The sequence below is a fragment of the Patella vulgata genome, chromosome 4, assembly GCF_932274485.2.
Source record: "Patella vulgata chromosome 4, xgPatVulg1.2, whole genome shotgun sequence".
NCBI lineage: Eukaryota > Metazoa > Mollusca > Gastropoda > Patellidae > Patella > Patella vulgata.
In genome coordinates, this window is record NC_065882.2 from 66,237,288 (window position 1) to 66,260,704 (window position 23,417).

At 36.0% G+C, this 23,417-nt stretch overlaps 1 protein-coding gene across 1 annotated transcript; it reads left to right on the forward strand.

Moving 5' to 3' along the window:
* Positions 1-2,260: 2,260 nt before the first annotated feature.
* On the forward strand, positions 2,261-12,756 carry LOC126818013 (uncharacterized). Its single transcript, XM_050545187.2, has 6 exons — positions 2,261-2,429; positions 5,717-5,929; positions 8,325-8,552; positions 9,749-9,961; positions 12,371-12,598; positions 12,731-12,756. The coding sequence occupies exons 1-6, from the start codon at positions 2,336-2,338 to the stop codon at positions 12,754-12,756; spliced, it is 1,002 nt and encodes a 333-aa protein (XP_050401144.2). The 5' UTR covers positions 2,261-2,335.
* Positions 12,757-23,417: the final 10,661 nt, after the last annotated feature.

Genomic DNA, 23,417 nt, shown 5'->3' on the forward strand with positions numbered 1-23,417 from the left:
GCTGTATTCTGGGGGTTGTAGCTTGTTCCAACACTAACGACGAAAACTCAGATAAATAGTTAAAATTGTACTTTTAATAAACGAGTGTCCAAAACTAGCTTACAGTCACAATAACGAGATAGGTATCGCTAGGGCGAGTCGGTTATCAGACTAAAGTTACAGTACAATATAGAACATATATACAAGCTTAAGATTAAAAAAACTATATAGTAATATTAGATCAGAAATGTTAAACTGTACATAGGAAACAGATGTTTAAATACGGAAAAAGATAAAGACATAGCAAGAACGCGTGTCAACTATAATTACGTAATATATAGAGGATATTTGTCGTTTTGTCGTGAATAACATATTTTATTTCATCGAGAAGCAAGAAAACTTATATTTTCACGAATGCGTAGCATGAGTGAAAATATAAACGTTTTCTTGCTTAGAGATGAAATAAAATATGTTATTCACGACAAAACGACAAATGTTCTATTTATTTTATGATTTTACAATCAATTTAAGGTCAAAACAACATGGACTACTGCTAGCCAGTGGAATAACACTTTTATTTCACTGATAAAACGCGGTATTCCACTACTGATCATAAAATAAATATCGTTATATTAAGTATGAACCGAAACTGTTAAAAGACTTGAATGATTAGTGATATATTAATTTGGTCAATTTCTATTTTGAATAAAATTAAATAGTAATAAAATATATACAAAGATACACTATAACATAACATTCCTGAATAGTTTATCGTAATCATACTTCTTGAGGCTGTTCAGTCCACCCCTTTAAAGATCAAGGGGATCACGTGGCTAAGTGGGTAAGGCACTGGCTCGCTAGCCTAGAGGTTGGGTGTTCGATCCCTGCATTGGCCGAGAAAGTTCATCCAGATTTTCCGGCGTGATTTCCCCTTGTCAGTGATGCAGGATGAGGCGAAAAACCGAGGTCCCGTGCAATTAGAATGCACGTAAAAGATCCCCTGGCAGTTGGAATTCGATATAAGAGTAGGCGATAGTGCCGCTGCCCGGGCAAAATTTCCCTCATAGCACACTGTATGGCATATGCCCGTCTTCATTATCCCAGTATAGGAGCAGAACAGTAGAATGTTAAACCCCATTTCATTTCATTTCATTTTTAAAGATCAATGTGAAAAACGACAAATAACCAACAAGTATTAAGTTTAACCCATATAGTTAAAATCATTATTTTATGGGAATGTATGAATTTAAGAAGTATTCGAAATTTAACGTCCTACTATTCTCGACCGACTGGGTCGAATTTTTAAAATAAATTAGTTCTCTCCTCTGTTTCATAGAACCGACCCTGAATCGTGTGTTTAATTTCTTTCAAGTCTTTTAAATGCATGTAAAAATAAATCTTTTTAAATAAAATACAAAGCACGTGTGTATAGATATGCGAATATAGATATAAACTACAGATAAATATTAGTATGACATATTAGACGTTCACATAATCTGAAGTAGGGTCTTCCTTTGCAATGATTAGTTTAAAAGTGAGGTCTTCCTTTACAATGTTTAGTTTCACCCTGTTGTGATGCACCCGATCCGCCTATTATTAGCCTGCTAGTAGTAGAAAGTTGTTAGTCGTTTTTAGATGCTGTAGAGGTCTAATATTTGTACAAACGAACCTTTTAATTAAAAGTGCATATTTGCATTTTGATTTATTAATAACTTTATTCTAAAACATCAAATAATGAATAATAAATGCAGTCTGGTAGATCTTTATTTTAGTCTACTTTTTTGTTGTTTCTTTATTATAAATGTAGAAAACACAATGTGCGTAAATATAATTATTAAAGTTTGCCTTTAGTTATGTTTAGTTCAGTGGTTTTTAACCTTTTTTGGCACCGGCACACCTTGAAACACATGAAAAAATAGCAGCACACCTGGCTAAATATATATGATAAATATTTGAATTTTGCAAATAGACGGTATATAACCGTAGACACAGACTAGTCATAGAGAATCACTGGTTTAGTCCGTGAGAGCATATTTTAAAACCCCGGAAAATATGTTTTATATTTCTTTATTTTCACACAAAATAATTAATTTAATTTCATCTGGAATGTCTTGTGTTGGCTTCTCCGGGACAAGAACTTTATACATTGTTACGCTACTATCAAATAGAATTAAGAATATGTATCCGGAATAGAATTGGTTGGGGTTTGAGGTCTCTTCAACGCTATGCTTCTATCAATTTCCGCGAGCTATATTGGTATTGCACATAAAGTTGTTCTCATAACATAGACTCGTAATATCCTTACAGGCTATACTATTTTTCTTCCTAGTTGCAATGTAAAATTTATGCAAGTTTTATGCAGTTTATTCATATCAGCATAGTCGGTGAAATGGCGTCTATGTCTAGTCTGTTTGTCTTTATTTTATTATTTCAAGTGTTTCAGATAAAAGGTATGTTGTATTTTTTATGTTTTAGACCAAAGTCATTTACTTTATATGTAATTAAATTATTTTAATATGCACTCATCATTTTCAGGATTGATATCTGCATATTTTTTTTTCATTATGGGCGTAAACTTTGTGTGTCAGTGGCTCTCTAAACGATTTATTTATATACGGGTTGTTTTACACTTATTTTCCACAAACATCTCATGACGATCTGAAAGCTTTTGCAAGAAATATATTTATCCTCCAAACTTAATTCAAAGGGCAGGGGTGAGGAATAATAAAGTAAAAAAGGAGATTTTACTCATGACTTATATTAAGTTCTTGCAATTTATATATTATATAAATATATTGCAAAATATATTATATGTGGCTGATTGTATTTTGATTTAAATACGGTCTTGATGACAGTTGACTATGCACGAGGAACAAGTGCCCGTGGGGGCACAAATAAAAACCAATAATATTATATCGTTAAAGCGGCGAATACACGTTCAATAAAACCATCAATATTATTGACCCAATATATTGACTCGATATATTGACTCAATAATATTGACGGGAATTGCCCACACACGATTGAGTATTTCCATCAATAATTTCATCATTTTTTGGTCATTTTTCAAAATGGATGCAGCGGTCACTGTTGCGCTACCCATGGCAGTTGACGAAGAAGAACCGCGAAAAAAACGATGGAATGAAAATATTGACGCAATTACTGACAGATTCTTCACACACGATCAATATTGTCATTCAATAAATTGACCATCAATAAAAACCAAATGGTTTGATCCGTCAATATATTGACGCAATGATGGTTATTGACAATATTTTATATCAATATAGCCCACACACGTTCACTATTATTGAGTCAATATATTTAGTCAATAATATTGACGGAATTATTGAACGTGTATGTGCCCCCTTAAGGTGGTGGGGTCCAGGGGGTTCTCTCTCCGAAAAATTATGGGTTGTGTGGAACATGTCTGAATCAATTTGTATAGGAAACCTGTCCCGTTATATGTTTGACAATTGTTGAACAGTACAATAAGGATCCGAATCTGCTTACAAGCAACAATGAATACACTTGATCTTTTTCCATTTGAGATTGGGTGCAAACATTCTAAACCGATGACGCAAAACGTGACATTGCGTTTCTTTCATTTAGCCACTGAATCTAGAGAAGTTAATCATCTTAGTATTTAATCGGGTTGATTCTGTTTTAATTCAATTAGTCTTGGGACAAGCTCTAGGCTATTAAATTTTCGTTTACCAATTCGTCCTTCTTTTATTTGATTATTATAGAGGAACAAAATACATCGATTATGTTTCCACATTCGCTTCATGTATGGGCGTACGATTATGTGCAAATCAAATCAACACATAAAATCTCTCCATGCTGAGACTCTGAATATTTTATGAACACAATTAGCCATCCCTGATCATGTTTCTTGTGCGTGTCATGGTTACTTCATTTACAAAATGAAATAGCAACTCCGACAAACTGCCTTTGTAAAAATATATTGTAGAAAATCTGCACAAAAAATGTAAATCAGCACTGAACCAAAACACATGTAGGTCTTAACAATAACCAAAGCGGTGCTAACGCAATATAAACAAGAACAACGACTAAAAGGGGTTTAGACTTTGCCATCCTTTATCCGTGAACTTTTAGATTTTCACTTTTTCGACTTTGGTAGTGCTTATGTATAGGCTTTAATAATTGAGTTGCTACGTCTCGGTGTTTGTTTCTTTTTAAAACCACTCAATGTATCCAAACCAAATTTAAAAGATATATGTTGCTTGGTCTACTCCACCGGGCCAAATTTGGAGATTTTGTTCTTTTTTTTTTTATATCTAATTATAACTTTGGCTTTAAGATATATGAGCAGATGTGTGTTAACATGTAGACATTTGTTGATAGAGCATTATTAATATGAGGATTGTCTACCGTGACCACGTTATTTCTGATCTTATTAAATTAAGACTAAGTCCAAGTAACTTCTATGTGATTTATTAAACATAGATAATTCAACAAATATTTACAAGATCCGATTCGTTCTAAACCATAGCTCACTCTATGTTTGAAATACAATTCTACATAATATATACAGAGGTTATTTATAGGAAACTACACACAGCTATGACATTGAATATAAGCCAAATATAAGTTCCCTATCCCCTAGTCTGTGGTGAAAGTTCCGCTCTTCTTTCTAAGTCTACATGGTGATCTCCCTCGGCCCCTAACCCGAGGCGACTAAAGGTATGTCCCTCCAAATGATGTCTTCACCCTAGCCTTTAAGCCGAGTAGCCTGTGGGTATGATGTTCCCCTAGGAACTTCGAATGATGTCTATTTTGGGGAAGTGTTTGGGCACCGTTTTACGTCAACATTATTCTATGTAATTGAACTAATCTGTGCACAAGATGACTGGACGATAGTACCCTACTTTCAGCAATTGATGGCGACATAAACTGTCTGTGAGTTATTTGAAGAACGTTGAATCTTGCAAAACACCTACATAGCCCAATATATTTAATATATTAAACAGAGCACCTTACATAGAACTAAAATAACTCCTATAGCGTTACATTATGACATAACCCCTATAAGGGGATTGGATGGCCGAATGGTTAGCGCGTGCTCGCTGTATCATAAGTTCTGTCATTGGGTCAAATGGCGGGGTTTCGATTCCCCGGTTGTACGTCTGTAAAAATATTTTAAACAGAGCACCTTACATAGAACTAAAATAACCCCTATAGTATTACATTATGACATAACCCGTATTTGCCATCCTTTATAGGGGGATTGGATGGCCGAATGGTTAGCGCGTGCGCGCTGTATCATAAGGTCTGTAATTTAGTCAACTGGCGTGGTTTCGATTCCCCGGTTGTACGTCTGTAAACATTTTTGTTGGTCTTAGTGTTAATCTTAGCTTATTAACATTTGGATTCCCATAACTATTTACCTGTAAATAAAGATGAAAATTGTTTTAAAACTATTTGTGTGATATAATTAAACGCTAACATACTAAGACTGTACCGTAGCATTGTACTAAAGTGTTGGACTAAGGACCTAAAAATTCCATTATATATAACTGCTGGATTCGAAAACGTTAACATAATGCTTTACATTGAAGGACATGGTATAGTCTACATAAAGATTGTACAGTAGGCTATAAATAAACTGACATCAAATGGGGTTTAAGGTCCAAGTCTTCTTCTCCATCTGGGCTAATAAAGACGATAATAACCTGAGAAACGGAGCCGACAATAAATTTGTTTTATATTTCAGCCCAAATTAAAAATGTAGCCTTAAGTAAACCTACCAACCAGAGATCTACTCTAGAAGGAGGTGTATCATCTAGAGCTGTAGATGGTAATACTAATGGTGTTTATAATGGGGGATCATGTACACATACACGACAAGGTTCACCTAGTTGGTGGTGTATTGATCTACAACAAGTATTCAATAACATCAATATTAACATATATAACAGAAAGAACAGTAAGTTAGCTTTCAACATTTACTAGTGACATTTGGTCGACCATACTATACTCTTGTTGGTCTTAGTGTAAAGTAGGGGATATTCAGAAACAATACAAAACTACGGAAATGCACTGCTGTTTTTATTAGAGGTAAACAGTGTATGTTAATAACAGGCTAATTGCCTACACATGAACATAAACAGTTCATATGGGCGGCTTATCTAACGGCCCCATTTTACTCGCAAAGAGAAACACCGTCGAAAGTGGAAATGGACGTTTTTGATTGCTCCACCAATCCTCAGACATTCAGCAATTTGTCGTGGCATGCTCCTAATCAACCGTCCAAACACAATTTGGGGCAATCTGACCCACTCCTCTTGCAGTGCCACGGTCAATTCTTGCAGTGTTCAAGTAAAAAAAATCATTGAAAATCAATATACTTGTTCGTCTCAAGATCTTAAACTCTGTGTATCAATCTGAAGTCAATCGGATGAAAACTTTAGCCTCTAGAACGTTACAAGATTTTTCAAAGTGATCAAGGACCATAACTCAAGATGATTCTTCGTCTCATGACCTCAAACACTGTGTATAAATTTAAAGTCAATCGGATATTAACTTTAGCCTCTAGAGCGTCCACAAGATTTTTCAAAGTGATCAAGGGCCATAACTCTGGCAGTAATTATCGGAAATCGCTGAAAATCAATAGAGTTCTTCGTTTCGTAGCCTTAAAGGAGCTAAATCGCTAACATTTGGGACCTAGAAATTGACAAAAGTGGGTCGCAACGCATATAATACTGTAATATGGATGTATAAACTGATTTACATTCAATGGTTTCCGTTTTTACTCCAATTTCAAATCATTTATGTTCGGCGAAATAAGCCAGCAGTCTCAGGCGAGTGCAAATGTCTAGCGTCTGGTTATTCCAGTCTACATTCGCCGTTTGATTTGGTGCAATGTGTCTAGCCTCGTCCCTCGAGTCTCTTGATACAACTGGGGCTGAAGCGCATTATGGTACACGATTCGTGTACCAATGGTAAAATGTTTATTTTGCCTTAAATATTCGATATCAAAAGCCCATCTTTTCCCGTTAAGATCACAACATGAATGTTGATTTAATTTGACAAATAAATCGTGTTTTCAATGTTGAAGATTTTGGATGATATTGAGTTAGAGACTTAGCTACTTTAAACTCAATCGGATATTAATTTTAGCCTGCAGAGCGTCCACAAGCAATTGTGGACGCCGGACCGACGGACGGGTGGACGGGCGGGGGCGACGACAATATACGACCACATTTCAATGTAGGCGTATAAAATTTCTACACGGTGCCCAGGAATCGACCACTTAAGTAATAGTCTATGTGTTTTGGACATGGGTGTAATAATTTACAATTATGTCCACATTAGGCGTAGGGACTAACACAAATATTCTTTGTCGTGTGGGTCTCCTCAAGGCAAACAATAGGTATATTAGCCGATGCATTTATACAACTTAATCCTTCCCAATACGTTGTACATTGTTCAGTCAGCAATTTGCATGACAAATATTAATGTTTTTTCAAGGAACGTAAATTTCTTCCTGCTAATAAAATTGAACCTCATAGATATTGTATCTCAATTGACAAATTCTCGACTGATAATAATACTTACGGGGACGTGCTTTCGCGGCACACAACAAACATTTACAAAAATAACCATACATGTGACCATATCCAATCATTTATTTATACATGAAGCGCATATGGATATTTATCTCCCGATATCAATGTATCAGAAGTTTGAGTAGTGATCTACAATAACAGCTTTCAACATACTGTACGCAACGGTCATGGTTAATTGTAATGTTTGTAAACACTTTAGATAAGTGTAAAATGCGAAGAGGACATCAGCATCATTAATTCAATTATAACGTATTTAAATGGATTTTGATTCTCTTTACTTGATATCCTTTCGGAACTATTTCGTTGTTTGTTAAAAATTGTAATTACCATCTTGTAAAAATTATTCGTGACAATTGTCAAAGTAACCACAATGACTCAAACCGAGAGACGAAAGAGAGCGGATATGCTATCATTAGTGACGACTTCTTGTATGGCACAAACGTGTTACTAGCACTTCTATGTGGCCTACATTTTAATAAATAGTGCATATGAAATGAAATGGGGTTTAATGTCCTAATTGCCAGCCTATGGGGAATTTTGTCCCGAAAGCGGTGTTTCCGCCTACGTTTCGTCGAGATACAACTTCCAGGGGTTCTTTTACGTGCATGCGCCAACGTGTAAACATGACCTCGGTTTTTCCCATCCGAACGACTAGACACTTGCAAATCTCCCGTCCAGATCACTTACAAGGCGAACCCATGTTGAAAAACAAGAGTATATAGTTCAATTAAAATAGTGTATTTTGTTTTACAGATCAAGGCAGAATACGAGGATTTGAGATAAAGTTACGATCTGATGATCAGTGTAATGAACAAGGATTTAGATCAGCTACATCATGTTATATAGATACACCACCAACAGTACAAGATGTATATACTATAGATAGATGTAATCAACAACCATCTAGATCTTTATCTGCTAGAACAGTGTTTATCAGTGTTACTGGTATACTTACATTGTGTGAAGTTGAAATATACACGGGTAAGTTTCGTTACTTTATCTGCCAGAACGGTGTTTATCAATGTTACTAATATACTTACATTGTGTGAGGTTGAAATATATACAGGTGGGTCTCTTTACTTTATTTACAAGTTTGTCCAACTTTATAAGTAGGTTGTGATATGCGATCAGTGATATAGTTATACATAGAATGACTATACATTTTAAAATTTTCAAACTTGATTAAAATCGAGAGCTGGAATATCAATAGTACAAAGCTAAATTTCATGTATTAAACAGAAACGAGAACGTTTGGGTACCGTTTTACGTCAACATTATCCTATGTAATTGAACTAATCTGTGCACAAAATGACTGGGCGATAGTACCCTACTTTCAGCAATTGATGGCGACAGAAACTGTCTGTGAGTTATTTGAAGAAAGTTGAATCTTGCAAAACACCTGCATAGCCCAATATATTCAATATATTAAACAGAGCACCTTACATAGAACTAAAATAACTCCTATAGCATCACATTATGACATAACCCCTATAAGGGGATTGGATGGCCGAATGGTTAGCGCGTGCGCGCTATATCATAAGTTCTGTCATTGAGTCAAATGGCGGGGTTTCGATTCCCCGGTTGTACGTCTGTAAAAATATTTTAAACAGAGCACCTTACATAGAACTAAAATAACCCCTATAGTATTACATTATGACATAACCCGTATTTGCCATCCTTTATAAGGGGGTTTGGATGGCCGAATGGTTAGCGCGTGCGCGCTGTATCATAAGGTCTGTAATTTAGTCAACTGGCGTGGTTTCGATTCCCCGGTTGTACGTCTGTAAACATTTTTGTTGGTCTTAGTGTTAATCTTAGCTTATTAACATTTGGATTCCCATAACTATTTACGTGTAAATAAAGATGAAAATTGTTTTAAAACTATTTGTGTGATATAATTAAACGCTAACATACTAACACTGTACCGTAGCATTGTACTAAAGTGTTGGACTAAGGACCTAAAAATTCCATTATATATAACTGCTGGATTCGAAAACGTTAACATAATGCTTTACATTGAAGGACATGGTATAGTCTACATAAAGATTGTACAGTAGGCTATAAATAAACTGACATCAAATGGGGTTTAAGGTCCAAGTCTTCTTCTCCATCTGGGCTAATAAAGACGATAATAACCTGAGAAACGGAGCCGATAATAAATTTGTTTTATATTTCAGCCCAAATTAAAAATGTAGCCTTAAGTAAACCTACCAACCAGAGATCTACTCTAGAAGGAGGTGTATCATCTAGAGCTGTAGATGGTAATACTAATGGTGTTTATAATGGGGGATCATGTACACATACACGACAAGGTTCACCTAGTTGGTGGTGTATTGATCTACAACAAGTATTCAATAACATCAATATTAACATATATAACAGAAAGAACAGTAAGTTAGCTTTCAACATTTACTAGTGACATTTGGTCGACCATACTATACTCTTGTTGGTCTTAGTGTTAAGTAGGGGATATTCAGAAACAATACAAAACTACGGAAATGCACTGCTGTTTTTATTAGAGGTAAACAGTGTATGTTAATAACAGGCTAATTGCCTACACATGAACATAAACAGTTCATATGGGCGGCTTATCTAACGGCCCCATTTTACTCGCAAAGAGAAACACCGTCGAAAGTGGAAATGGACGTTTTTGATTGCTCCACCAATCCTCAGACATTCAGCAATTTGTCGTGGCATGCTCCTAATCAACCGTCCAAACACAATTTGGGGCAATCTGACCCACTCCTCTTGCAGTGCCACGGTCAATTCTTGCAGTGTTGTCGGATTTAGCTGTTCAAGTAAAAAAAATCATTGAAAATCAAAATACTTGTTCGTCTCAAGATCTTAAACTCTGTGTATCAATCTGAAGTCAATCGGATGAAAACTTTAGCCTCTAGAACGTCACAAGATTTTTCAAAGTGATCAAGGACCATAACTCAAGATGATTCTTCGTCTCCTGACCTCAAACACTGTGTATAAATTTAAAGTCAATCGGATATTAACTTTAGCCTCTAGAGCGTCCACAAGATTTTTCAAAGTGATCAAGGGCCATAACTCTGGCAGTAATTATCGGAAATCGCTGAAAATCAATAGAGTTCTTCGTTTCGTAGCCTTAAAGGAGCTAAATCGCTAACATTTGGGACCTAGAAATTGACAAAAGTGGGTCGCAACGCATATAATACTGTAATATGGATGTATAAACTGATTTACATTCAATGGTTTCCGTTTTTACTCCAATTTCAAATCAGTTATGTTCGGCGAAATAAGCCAGCAGTCTCAAGCGAGTGCAAATGTCTAGCGTCTGGTTATTCCAGTCTACATACGCCGTTTGATTTGGTGCAATGTGTCTAGCCTCGTCCCTCGAGTCTCTTGATACAACTGGGGCTGAAGCGCATTATGGTACACGATTCGTGTACAAATGGTAAAATGTTTATTTTGACTTAAATATTCGATATCAAAAGCCCATCTTTTCCCGTTAAGATCACAACATGAATGTTGATTTAATTTGACAAATAAATCGTGTTTTCAATGTTGAAGATTTTGGATGATATTGAGTTAGAGACTTAGCTACTTTAAACTCAATCGGATATTAATTTTAGCCTGCAGAGCGTCCACAAGCAATTGTGGACGCCGGACCGACGGACGGGTGGACGGGCGGGGGCGACGACAATATACGACCACATTTCAATGTAGGCGTATAAAATTTCTACACGGTGCCCAGGAATCGACCACTTAAGTAATAGTCTATGTGTTTTGGACATGGGTGTAATAATTTACAATTATGTCCACATTAGGCGCAGGGACTAACACAAATATTCTTTGTCGTGTGGGTCTCCTCAAGGCAAACAATAGGTATATTAGCCGATGCATTTATACAACTTAATCCTTCCCAATACGTTGTACATTGTTCAGTCAGCAATTTGCATGACAAATATTAATGTTTTTTCAAGGAACGTAAATTTCTTCCTGCTAATAAAATTGAACCTCATAGATATTGTATCTCAATTGACAAATTCTCGACTGATAATAATACTTACGGGGACGTGCTTTCGCGGCACACAACAAACATTTACAAAAATAACCATACATGTGACCATATCCAATCATTTATTTATACATGAAGCGCATATGGATATTTATCTCCCGATATCAATGTATCAGAAGTTTGAGTAGTGATCTACAATAACAGCTTTCAACATACTGTACGCAACGGTCATGGTTAATTGTAATGTTTGTAAACACTTTAGATAAGTGTAAAATGCGAAGAGGACATCAGCATCATTAATTCAATTATAACGTATTTAAATGGATTTTGATTCTCTTTACTTGATATCCTTTCGGAACTATTTCGTTGTTTGTTAAAAATTGTAATTACCATCTTGTAAAAATTATTCGTGACAATTGTCAAAGTAACCACAATGACTCAAACCGAGAGACGAAAGAGAGCGGATATGCTATCATTAGTGACGACTTCTTGTATGGCACAAACGTGTTACTAGCACTTCTATGTGGCCTACATTTTAATAAATAGTGCACATGAAATGAAATGGGATTTAATGTCCTAATTGCCAGCCTATGGGGAATTTTGTCCCGAAAGCGGTGTTTCCGCCTACGTTTCGTCGAGATACAACTTCCAGGGGTTCTTTTACGTGCATGCCAACGTGTAAACATGACCTCGGTTTTTCCCATCCGAACGACTAGACACTTGCAAATCTCCCGTCCAGATCACTTACAAGGCGAACCCATGTTGAAAAACAAGAGTATATAGTTCAATTAAAATAGTGTATTTTGTTTTACAGATCAAGGCAGAATACGAGGATTTGAGATAAAGTTACGATCTGATGATCAGTGTAATGAACAAGGATTTAGATCAGCTACATCATGTTATATAGATACACCACCAACAGTACAAGATGTATATACTATAGATAGATGTAATCAACAACCATCTAGATCTTTATCTGCTAGAACAGTGTTTATCAGTGTTACTGGTATACTTACATTGTGTGAAGTTGAAATATACACGGGTAAGTTTCGTTACTTTATCTGCCAGAACGGTGTTTATCAATGTTACTAATATACTTACATTGTGTGAGGTTGAAATATATACAGGTGGGTCTCTTTACTTTATTTACAAGTTTGTCCAACTTTATAAGTAGGTTGTGATATGCGATCAGTGATATAGTTATACATAGAATGACTATACATTTTAAAATTTTCAAACTTGATTAAAATCGAGAGCTGGAATATCAATAGTACAAAGCTAAATTTCATGTATTAAACAGAAACGAGAACGTTTGGGTACCGTTTTACGTCAACATTATCCTATGTAATTGAACTAATCTGTGCACAAAATGACTGGGCGATAGTACCCTACTTTCAGCAATTGATGGCGACAGAAACTGTCTGTGAGTTATTTGAAGAAAGTTGAATCTTGCAAAACACCTGCATAGCCCAATATATTCAATATATTAAACAGAGCACCTTACATAGAACTAAAATAACTCCTATAGCATCACATTATGACATAACCCCTATAAGGGGATTGGATGGCCGAATGGTTAGCGCGTGCGCGCTATATCATAAGTTCTGTCATTGAGTCAAATGGCGGGGTTTCGATTCCCCGGTTGTACGTCTGTAAAAATATTTTAAACAGAGCACCTTACATAGAACTAAAATAACCCCTATAGTATTACATTATGACATAACCCGTATTTGCCATCCTTTATAAGGGGGTTTGGATGGCCGAATGGTTAGCGCGTGCGCGCTGTATCATAAGGTCTGTAATTTAGTCAACTGGCGTGGTTTCGATTCCCCGGTTGTACGTCTGTAAACATTTTTGTTGGTCTTAGTGTTAGTTCTTTTCATAATAAGGTAGCAATTTATGGATTATTTGATTGGTTAAATGCAAAGAGTTGTTCAATGTATATTTCCATATTATTAAGTATGTAACCGGGAATGGAGTCTACATCAATAAGCTAGAAAACTGCGTATAGACAATAATCTGTTGACAGCTGCGTTTGCAAAACACCCCATTTAAATCACAAATTATAAACAAGTTAATTACGACTTAAGTAAATATTTGCATAACAGCGAAATCGTTTAGGTCATACTGCTATATGGCATCAATCCCCAATTACATTATAGAACCAGCGAACGTGGCTTGCTCTGTCGTGAATTAAAACAATTATATAAGTCATTTGTATCAATCAATTTATTTTACTTAAAATGGTCACATATGGCCTTTTTGGGTGGTTTTTTTTATTATTATTATGTTTAAATTTTTAAAGATATAACATAAATACATAATTTGATGATTTTAAAATTAAGATCATTGTTTTTAGTCAAATACTGAAGAATCTAGATCTGATAGCAATATACCCACCTGTAATTTGACAGAATGTAGTCGGTCTCAAAATAAGTGCAGTCAGTTATACATCGGCGACTAAATATACTCTTCAAAAAAAGTAGGGGATATTCAGAAACAATACAAAGCTGCGGAAATGCACTGCTGTTTTTATTAGAGGTAACCAGTGTATGTTAATAACAGGCCAATTGCCTACACATGAACATAAATAGTTCATATGGGCGGCTTATCTGACGGCCCCATTTCACTTGCAAAAAGATACACCGACCGTCAAAAGTGAAAATGGACGTTTTTGATTTTTGTCTTAATAATGAGTAATTGCTCCACCAATCCTCAGACATTCAGCAATTTGTCGTGGCATGCTCCTAATCAACATTCCAATCACGATTTGGGGTAATCTGACCCACTCCTCTTGCAGTGCCACGGCCGATTCTTGCAGTGTTGCCGGTTGACGTTGACGTCAACGAACACGCCTCCCGGTCAAATTAAACGTAACACACTAAAGCAAAGATATGCTAAACAGAGAATTTCATGTAAGAACCGATAGGAAAGCAAACATGGATAGATAAACCAGCAAGCGGCGCTGCGGCAGTTTTCATGAACCCTTCCTTGAAGTGTCATATTTGACAATGAATCCCTCCAACGTGTATGGCGCTATTTTTTGTCGCATGTGCAGCTCAATGGTTCTTCATCTGTGAACATATACTCTCAAAGCATGTCAAATGTCCATGACTACTTATCATTATCGCAATCTGCATAGGTATTTGCAGTTTAATATCCCCTACTTTTTTTGAAGAGTATATATTAATGAGATAAACAAACAATGCCAAAATAGAAGGGAAAAATCCCAAATAATTTGAATGAATATCACAATACGCGCCAGTTTTTCAAAGCTCAAATTAGTAAAAGGTGTTATGCGTTCAGTAGTAAAACAGAAGTGTGACCTGACAGACACGATCGATCTTGACAAAATCGCCGATCGGTGGTCAAACTTGACTAAGCGCGGACGCTTGATAAAAATATCTTTGCTAATTTTTGTATATTCACCACAACAATATATTGAAGATATAGGTCCATGTAAATGATGTAATTATTATCACGTATACTATTACTATCTCCCTGATAATGTCTACTACATCGTTAACACAGTTCATCGCGTGCATTTTGCATACCGATAGTTCATTGGTCAATCACGCTATTTTACCGACATTTCGCCTAATAGTTTGGATGCAGCTATGGCGGGTGTGGCGCCAGGCAGGGTAAGCTTACTCTTCCGGGCACCTGTTACCACTGTTTGTCGTGTATTTTGTACACGAGGAGCAGTCCATTTGCTGAATTCCCATTCGTAGTACTCAATTGTTACTCATTTTATGAGTGTTTTCTGACCATCAGAATTCTGAAAATCCTCCCCCAAAGTCCAAGAAAGGGCATTAGGGGCCTGTGCATCAGTTGAAACCTTGTCCATTTTTATGCAGTCGACGTCGAGAAAGATCAGCTATAAATGATGAGTACACATCTTTCATAGCATTCTATAACGAATTGTGCTCGGAAAAGGCCCTATACAGCCCAGAGATAATTCCTTTTATGTTTCTCGAATGTTCCTACTTTATACAGAATAATCATGACTATTCCAGTGTGCTCTTCCCCAGCTGTGTGGACTTTCATCTGGTTAAAGCTGATCTGAGAAACTCGATGGGTGAATAGCGTCTTAGGGGCTTGCGATGATATTATATTGAACGTGCATTGGCTCAGATTGACTTCGGTATCGTGACTGATAAGTTTGCCAACGTAAAACAGCGCAAATTCTGTTCACTTTGCATTTAACACCGCGCCATTTAGATGCAATGGTACGATAAAAATACCTATTATGTCCACAATTTCTACTGATATGATCCTGTTTATTGCATGTCCAACAAATATTTGAATTTCACCGAAAAGGCCGACTTCTTTAAAAATTGGAACCATTTGGATAAAAGGGTGGTTTGTTTAGTATCATGAACACTATTTATTGAAATTGGTAAACTCGGTAGTGGCCTACACCCATTAATTCTTTGTCCATAGTATTTCTGGCATTTTCTCACTGGCCTAGGATGGTCAACTTCCATTGGCTCATGATTATTTGTAAAACCTGGGGTTGAATTTTGATTTAAACGTTACGCAAATCTGGCTTCTTGCACAGTTTTTGGATTGTCTTGAATTAATTTCATTTTGAAACGATCATCTAACAATCCCAGCTGATTTTGACTTAATTATCCGAGTAGTAACTATTCAACATTTTGGGCCCGATTGTATATTATCAACCACCAGCTGCGGTAATAAGATTAAAGTGTGGGGGGTTTCTAGGGATTTAAGCTGCGTTCAAAAGTACATGGTTTTTCGTAACATCTGAATGACTATATACGTTGTCCTTTGCCAGACCCTCAGTTCTACACCATTGACAAGAATATCCAGATGAATCTTCTCAGCCAACACCGGGATCTAACACAGGATCTCCAGGTTACCGAGTCGACGTCTTACTCATATTAAGTACTTATAAAATATATGTTAAAACAAGTACAACATGTGGTAACAATTTTAGAACGATAGATCTATGTTTGTTATCGATAGCCCATAATTGATCTGCGCGTGATGAAATGACAAGAGGCGCCACAGTTGGGGCAGCTTTTCAGAAATCACTTGAAAGTTTTGTTTTCGGTCAAGAGATCCTTGAAATTGGATCCATTTTCGTAATGCAACCCATAAAGTGTCCCTAAAATTCTAATTACCAAGGGTCTATAAAACTGTAATTCGTCCATTCATTCCTTCATTCTTTCTAAAAATGTGCTTTTAAAGAATAAAATTCTGTTTCATTGAGGACACTCTGCAAGACGAACGGATGAAAATGACGCTATGTAGATATTCGAAAATATTCGAATCTGGTGATTGCTATTCGAATATTATATTCGATGAGCGAATATTCGTGCCGAACATTAATTTACAACACATGGCTCATAGCACACTGCATGGCGTATTCCCGTCTGCATTAGCTCAGTAGGAACAGAACAGTAGAACGTTAAATCCCATTTCATTTTCAATTTTTTAAAAATGGTATCATTTTAAGCTAATGCGGTGGAACCTATTGTACTAGTTAGTATTTTATTGTATATTTTAAATCTTATAATCCCCCTTGTTGTTTTAAAGATTATTCTAAACGCTACCTTAATTAGATGAATTCTGGTATAAGCTGTATTGAGGTATTAGCAAGTATTGTGAGGACGGCGTCTTAAGTTACAAACAACAAACTTTAATTAGTGTTTAATCTAAATTGGTTGCTATAAACTAGTTCCTAGGAATGCATAATGTAGCTATAAAAGGAAGACATCTAGTAGGCTCCTCATGAACTTGCTGTACATCTAATAAAGTGTTTGTTTCATTTAAGACTTATAACCAGAGAACTTTAGCTTTTACTCTATTCCAATGAAAGTATTTAAAATACAAAAGTACATTAACAGTTACTTTTATGAAGATGTTAAAACAAGGGTGGTGTCAGGTGTTGTAGAATATATACCTGTAAATTTTTTATACTTGGCGATTCCTGATTCGAAGCAGATTAGGCCTGCTAACGTCAAAGAAGGAAATTTAACATTTTATATTACGATATTCATATGGGCCAGCATTTGTATACGTAGCTTATTTCAACCTAATGAGACCAGGCCCGGGTTTCACAAATCATTCTCCGACTTATGTTATACCCCCATCAGACCAGGGTGACGTCCTTAATACGCTGCTACGGTGACGAAAAATGGTTTCAGAGCGCGTCAAGAACGCCATGTGTGGTGGAAACGCCAGATATCGTGCTGTGGTCCCCATGGTCGCAAATGATCACTGGGTCACGGCGTTTGTTTTAAGCATACTCAAAACAAACGCCAAGGTTTTGCGATCTGTTCACGTTTTCCGGCGACCTTGCATATTTTCTTGTCGCCGAATGGTCGCAGCAGCGCAGTAAGGACGCCATTCCAGCCTGACGGGGGCATTTAGAATTACTCAACCTATAATCTCTGTTTATGAGAAATATCTTTGATCTAGAAACCCACAACTTTGCACATAGTTTCTTATGGGCTATACTATATACCGGAAAACACCGGAATACAATTGGAAAACTACCGGAAAACACCATGTTATACTGAATACCGGAAAACACCGGAAAAACACACTAAATATCGGAAAACACCCTAAATAGGTAACTCGGTCCCCGGTCCTCTGGAAAACACCAGGAAACCTAACCCTAACCCTAACTCACCGCTGGTCCTCTGGAAAACACCGGAAAAACCTAACACTAACCCTAAATCTAACCCTAACTCCCCGCAAACAGAGGACCAGGCTCTGGGTTAACTATTTAGGGTGTTTTCCGGTATTTAGTGTGTTTTCCGGTATTTAGTGTTTTTTCCGGTATTCAGTATAACATGGTGTTTTCCGGTAGTTTTCCGGTGTTTTCCGGTATATAGTATTGCCGGTTTTTTATTGGTGTATTTGATACATTAAATATATGTTTTATAAAGGGCTATACATGCATTTTAGTTAAAGACCACATAAGATGGCCATATTATTTTTCGCTACGTGTAGCCAATAGTTACTTTATCCACTTTACGGCAAGCTCACGCCAATCTGATTAAAAGTAATTCGGCTATTAACGTTTGAGTATCCGACACGCAAAAACGCTTTTCAATTTTTCAATTACGACCTTAATCCGGTTGATTGGCTGGTGACGTCACAGGCACTACACATAGTATATACATTATCTATACACAATATATCACTACCTGTACAGTATATCTCTGATATACACATCACGTTCCAATTAACACGTGACTGGCCTAATCATAATCACCGAATTATCGTCTTGTACTGTTATAGATTAGACTTTTTGTGATTGGAGTATTTTCGAGTGAATTTAAAATGCTTTATCATGCCGTAGACCAATTTAAGCGTCCTTTGTTTAAAAAGGTCACGTGACAGATGAAGACGACCAAAGCAATTAGCCCATTTAACGGTAATTTGGATAATATTTGATTTCCCAAACTATCTGTATATAAGCACAGAAATACAAATAATGCCAGTAATTTGTCGTTATATTTATTTTTGGCTATATATAATTATAATAACCATTTCTATACACAAACAACTTATATTGTAACTCCATTTAAAATTCACGGCGAATATTTAATTGTTCAATGACTATTATGCATAACAATAGATTGCCCTCATTTCTCGGCCAATCAACGCTGGGGATCTTATTACCGTGTACGGTGCCATGCATACTCCGGCCGTAGTAACTGACGTTAAATTTTGGAGCGACAATTGCATGGAATTCATGGACATGAATATCAAATACACGTGATCATCGTGATTGAATTTCCTGATGCCGTTTGGTGAGCTATTAAAGTGTGAATGTAATTGTTAAAGTGCACATAAGATGGGCCTGGAAACTTTGAGATACGTGTAGCCAATGCTTACTATATCCACTTTACGGCAAGTTCACACCAATCTGATCGAAATTAATTCAGCTATCTTCACTCAAAGTCGCAAAAATAGACCTCATGTAAAAACGACTTTGCCAATTATCGAAAACACTCTTAATCCCGTCAGACGCCAGTGACGTCACAGTGACCGAATGCATATTCGGAACGTGTATTCCTTAATTACCTATATACAGCTGGCGTATGTATTCATCAACGCTTGACTGACTCCTTAATCCCCTAATTAAATAAAACAATTGACTGCGGAATAATTTGTTTTGTAATTTATTTTAATTTAAGATCCTATTTAGAATTTGTTTTATAATGTCCCGCCTTCTCTTCTCACGACAGCGATTTTAAAGCTGTGTTTTAAAGTGACTTTTTGATAAGAGCCACTCTACCATGGTGTGCAGTCCAAACGATTCGAAATATATTTCCGCCAGAAGAGTATTGTGGTTCTATTCTAATTTCCCCGAGTAAAAGAGTACAGAAGTAAAAGATGTGGTCATGCAAAATGAATCATTAAAGTCAAACATGACTGAAACGTGATTTTTTAATGACGATTTCCTGTAGCCATCGTACGGCGTCTTTCTTTATGCATGTGGATTTGACTTCAATTACTCTGAAATAGACCGTAAAAATGAAATACGAAAAAATATCTCAATATTATACGTTAGAATTAAGAGATCGAGAACGGTAACTATATTTGTGTATTAATAACACACATTCTAGTCTCGTTAATATCTACCATTAATCAATCCGACTAAAGTTGCAGACATGGGGTCTTAAATTAATTTACATCTCGATGTAGATTAGCGTTGCACACCCATTGGGTTATAAATTAATTTACATTTAGATGTTGGATTAAGAATGCTGATTATGTTATTATTAGCCCACCAGATCAAAGACATCACCCTAGGTAGAACGTGTTAAAACTCCACAAACGAACGACACAAGTTACGGGAGAACTTTGCTGCAAACATTTCTCCACACCACAACTAAGCGTTGAATTGTGCATTATCATCAGTTGTTTATAATTATTTTTTACCCAATAATCAATTAGATTTGTTCGCCGATGTTTTTGTAATAAAGTAGCCTCGTATTATTTGTTGATTGGCGTTTAGACAATATTTAATGGACTTGATATAAAATCTGAATATAAATTATTCGATAGATAAACGTTTGTGATAAGATTAGGTTATTGTCTAACATCGTTTAACTTTTTTGAGTAAATTCTTAACTTAAGTCTGAGAATGCTTTGTGAACTTGGCACCTGCTCTTACAATAACGTATCCAATTAAGATACAAGCGCATTATTAAAATATTAATTTATTAGTTCGGTTATATTTATCACTTTGTTCCATACTCTATCCCATGTGGTGGCCCAGTAAATAAGATAGACTCACTGTATGCCGTATGCCCGTCTTCAATATCGACATTAACCCACTCGGTTTTCTATCCCATATGTGTTTTATCAAGTATCTGTAAACACAGATAGTTTTTTCTTCGGTCTTACTAATATACTTTTACCAATGTCCCCCGTGTATATCTTCCTTGTTCTCATATAAACTTTACGGGTATAATATGTATAAATAATTACTATATTTCTGTTTCTGGCTACAATTTAAATTTTTTTATTCCTCTTTTTGGTCGCAGTATAAATGGTTTAAAAGTTTTATATCGTTATTCAGGCGAATTTATCTGGTAAGATGGCGACAGGGCGTGATCTGTGTGTTTTTATTTTATTATTTCAAGTGTTTCAGACAGAAGGTAATTATTGATATTCATGACTTAAAGATGGGTTCCCGCGTACAGACTAGGTGATTTAATGGTAGCCTATATATGGACTAAAAACATATTCAAACTAATTAATTTGTCATAACTTTGCTTCAAATCCGTCTCAAACATTGTAATTGCGAAGGAATGTCCTGCTATAAAAATTCGATCAAACCAGGTCATGTTTACGTCACGTGACTTACCTCTCTTGGAAGTCAGAGGAGAATTCATTGCATACATAAGACGATGTTGTCTTTTATAGCTTACTATTTATTACAAATATCGAATCCTAATTAAATTCTCGGATTATCCACCACCCGCGTCTTTTCTGTCATTTTTATCTCAGAAAGTGTTGTACGTCTAACTCTTCAAAAAGTTTATTAACTTGTACATCAAGCGCTCAATGTTCGCGTGTGACCTTTGATATCACGCGTGCAGAAATTCCTAATCGTCGGGCTGTTGATATGGGGAACCCTTACATTTTTGTCCTGTATACGCTCCATAAGTGTTTTTCGGGGAATCCAGTGTTTTTCTAGCAAGACTGGATATCTCTACTTTCCATATATACCAAAATTACCATACTTTTATTGGAAATAACCACCCGATAAATACTTTTCTGGGAACGCATCTTTAAGCGACTCTTAATTGTTTAGTATGTAGAACTTGCTTTATGATGTTTATTTGTATGGAAAACCTGATGCTACTCAGGCTAGACTCCAGGGGCTTGGTGATAATGAGAACGTGAGTAGCAATACTCTTGACCCACTGACACAGTGACTTTAGCGCCATTTTGCTCTCATTATTGCGCCAGAAATTGAAAGAAATTTTTTTCTTCTTCTTTGGAAAGCTAAAAAAAAATGTTTTCTTCTTCTTTGCAAAGCTAAAAAAAAAAAAAATCTTTCAATTTAATTTTTTTTTTATCCGAAACTGGGCGTGCATGTTTAAAGCAAGTCCAAGGTAAGGGTGATTTTTGCTCCGGAATCGAGGTGTATTTTGGCCTCACAATTTCTGTCCTGTGTGCCTACTCAAACCCCAAATGTTGAAATGACCATCGGTCACTTGGCACCTGCTAACCCACAGACCTTGGGACCGTTGTCAATATTTGACGAAAAATTCCATTGCCCATAAGTAAACGGGAATGTGGTTTATTATGTGGATATTGAACTGGCTTAATGGAATCAAATGGATTTTCTGAAATGGCATTCTTAAATTAATTTCATGGGCGTCGACTTCTTGTTTTGGGACTAGTTACCTCCCTTAGACTTTGTTTATGGCCACAGATCACTAATGGTTTCCCCATTGACTTTATTAATGTTAGTTCTCGTCTCTTAGACCGGCTCTAACCTTTTCCAAAATTTTCGTTGGGTAGAACGCTTTCTGCCACAAATGGAGCAACATGTGGCAAACTCTTGTCCAAAAGCATGTATGAGGTTCGCAATGAAAAAATTGAGATACACAAGCTGGAATTAGAGATAAATAAACATGCAATTTTCGGCCCTACATTTCAACCAATATATTTATTTCAACCTATTAACCAACCTCTCAATGGGGGGTTGGATGGCCGAATGGTTAGCACGTGCGCGCTATAAAGCCTGTCATCCCTTAGCAAAAAGTCCTAAGAATACCAGTGTAGTATTGTATATAATTCTAAAGAAAAACTATAGAATTTGGGGGGCGGGGGGCGTGTCCCATTTTCTATAGGATAAAATTCTTTAGTATTCTACAGAATTTTGGGGGCCTGTAGGAAATAACGGCCCCAAATATTCTATAAGTTCTGTAGCGCACATCTTATAGTTTTTCCTACAGATTTATGGCAAAATTTCTATAGGAAAATATTATAGTATTCTATAGGGTTTTTTTATTGCACTTTCTGTAGGAAATTCTACAGTTATGTATAGGAATGAATACTGTAGTATTCTGTAGTTTGAAAATTGGGCCACTATAGTTTTCTGTAGGAATGGGTACTATAGAATTCTATAGACTTTTTTTATTAAATCTTATTTTGGGAATAAAAATATAGTTGGCCCATGATTTCTTCTAAATTGATAAGGTTATTTTTCTCTCATGGATTCTTCTAAATTGATAAGCTTATTTTTTCTCTTATGGATAAATCTGAATTATGTTGATGATTCACCAGCCAGAACCATGAAAAGTTTTTTTTTCTTGGTATAACTGAAATATAAGGAAAAGAATAGATAATAAAGTTAA

What these genes read in the sequence shown, in the direction of transcription:
- LOC126818013 (XM_050545187.2), top strand. Translation starts at nt 2,336, where the DNA reads ATGCAGTTTATTCATATCAGCATAGTCGGTGAAATGGCGTCTATGTCT. An exon ending in TCAAGTGTTTCAGATAAAAG is followed by an intron (nt 2,430 to 5,716) that starts GTATGTTGTATT and finishes TTTATATTTCAG; the next exon opens with CCCAAATTAAAAATGTAGCC. An exon ending in TGAAGTTGAAATATACACGG is followed by an intron (nt 12,599 to 12,730) that starts GTAAGTTTCGTT and finishes CTTTATAAGTAG; the next exon opens with GTTGTGATATGCGATCAGTG.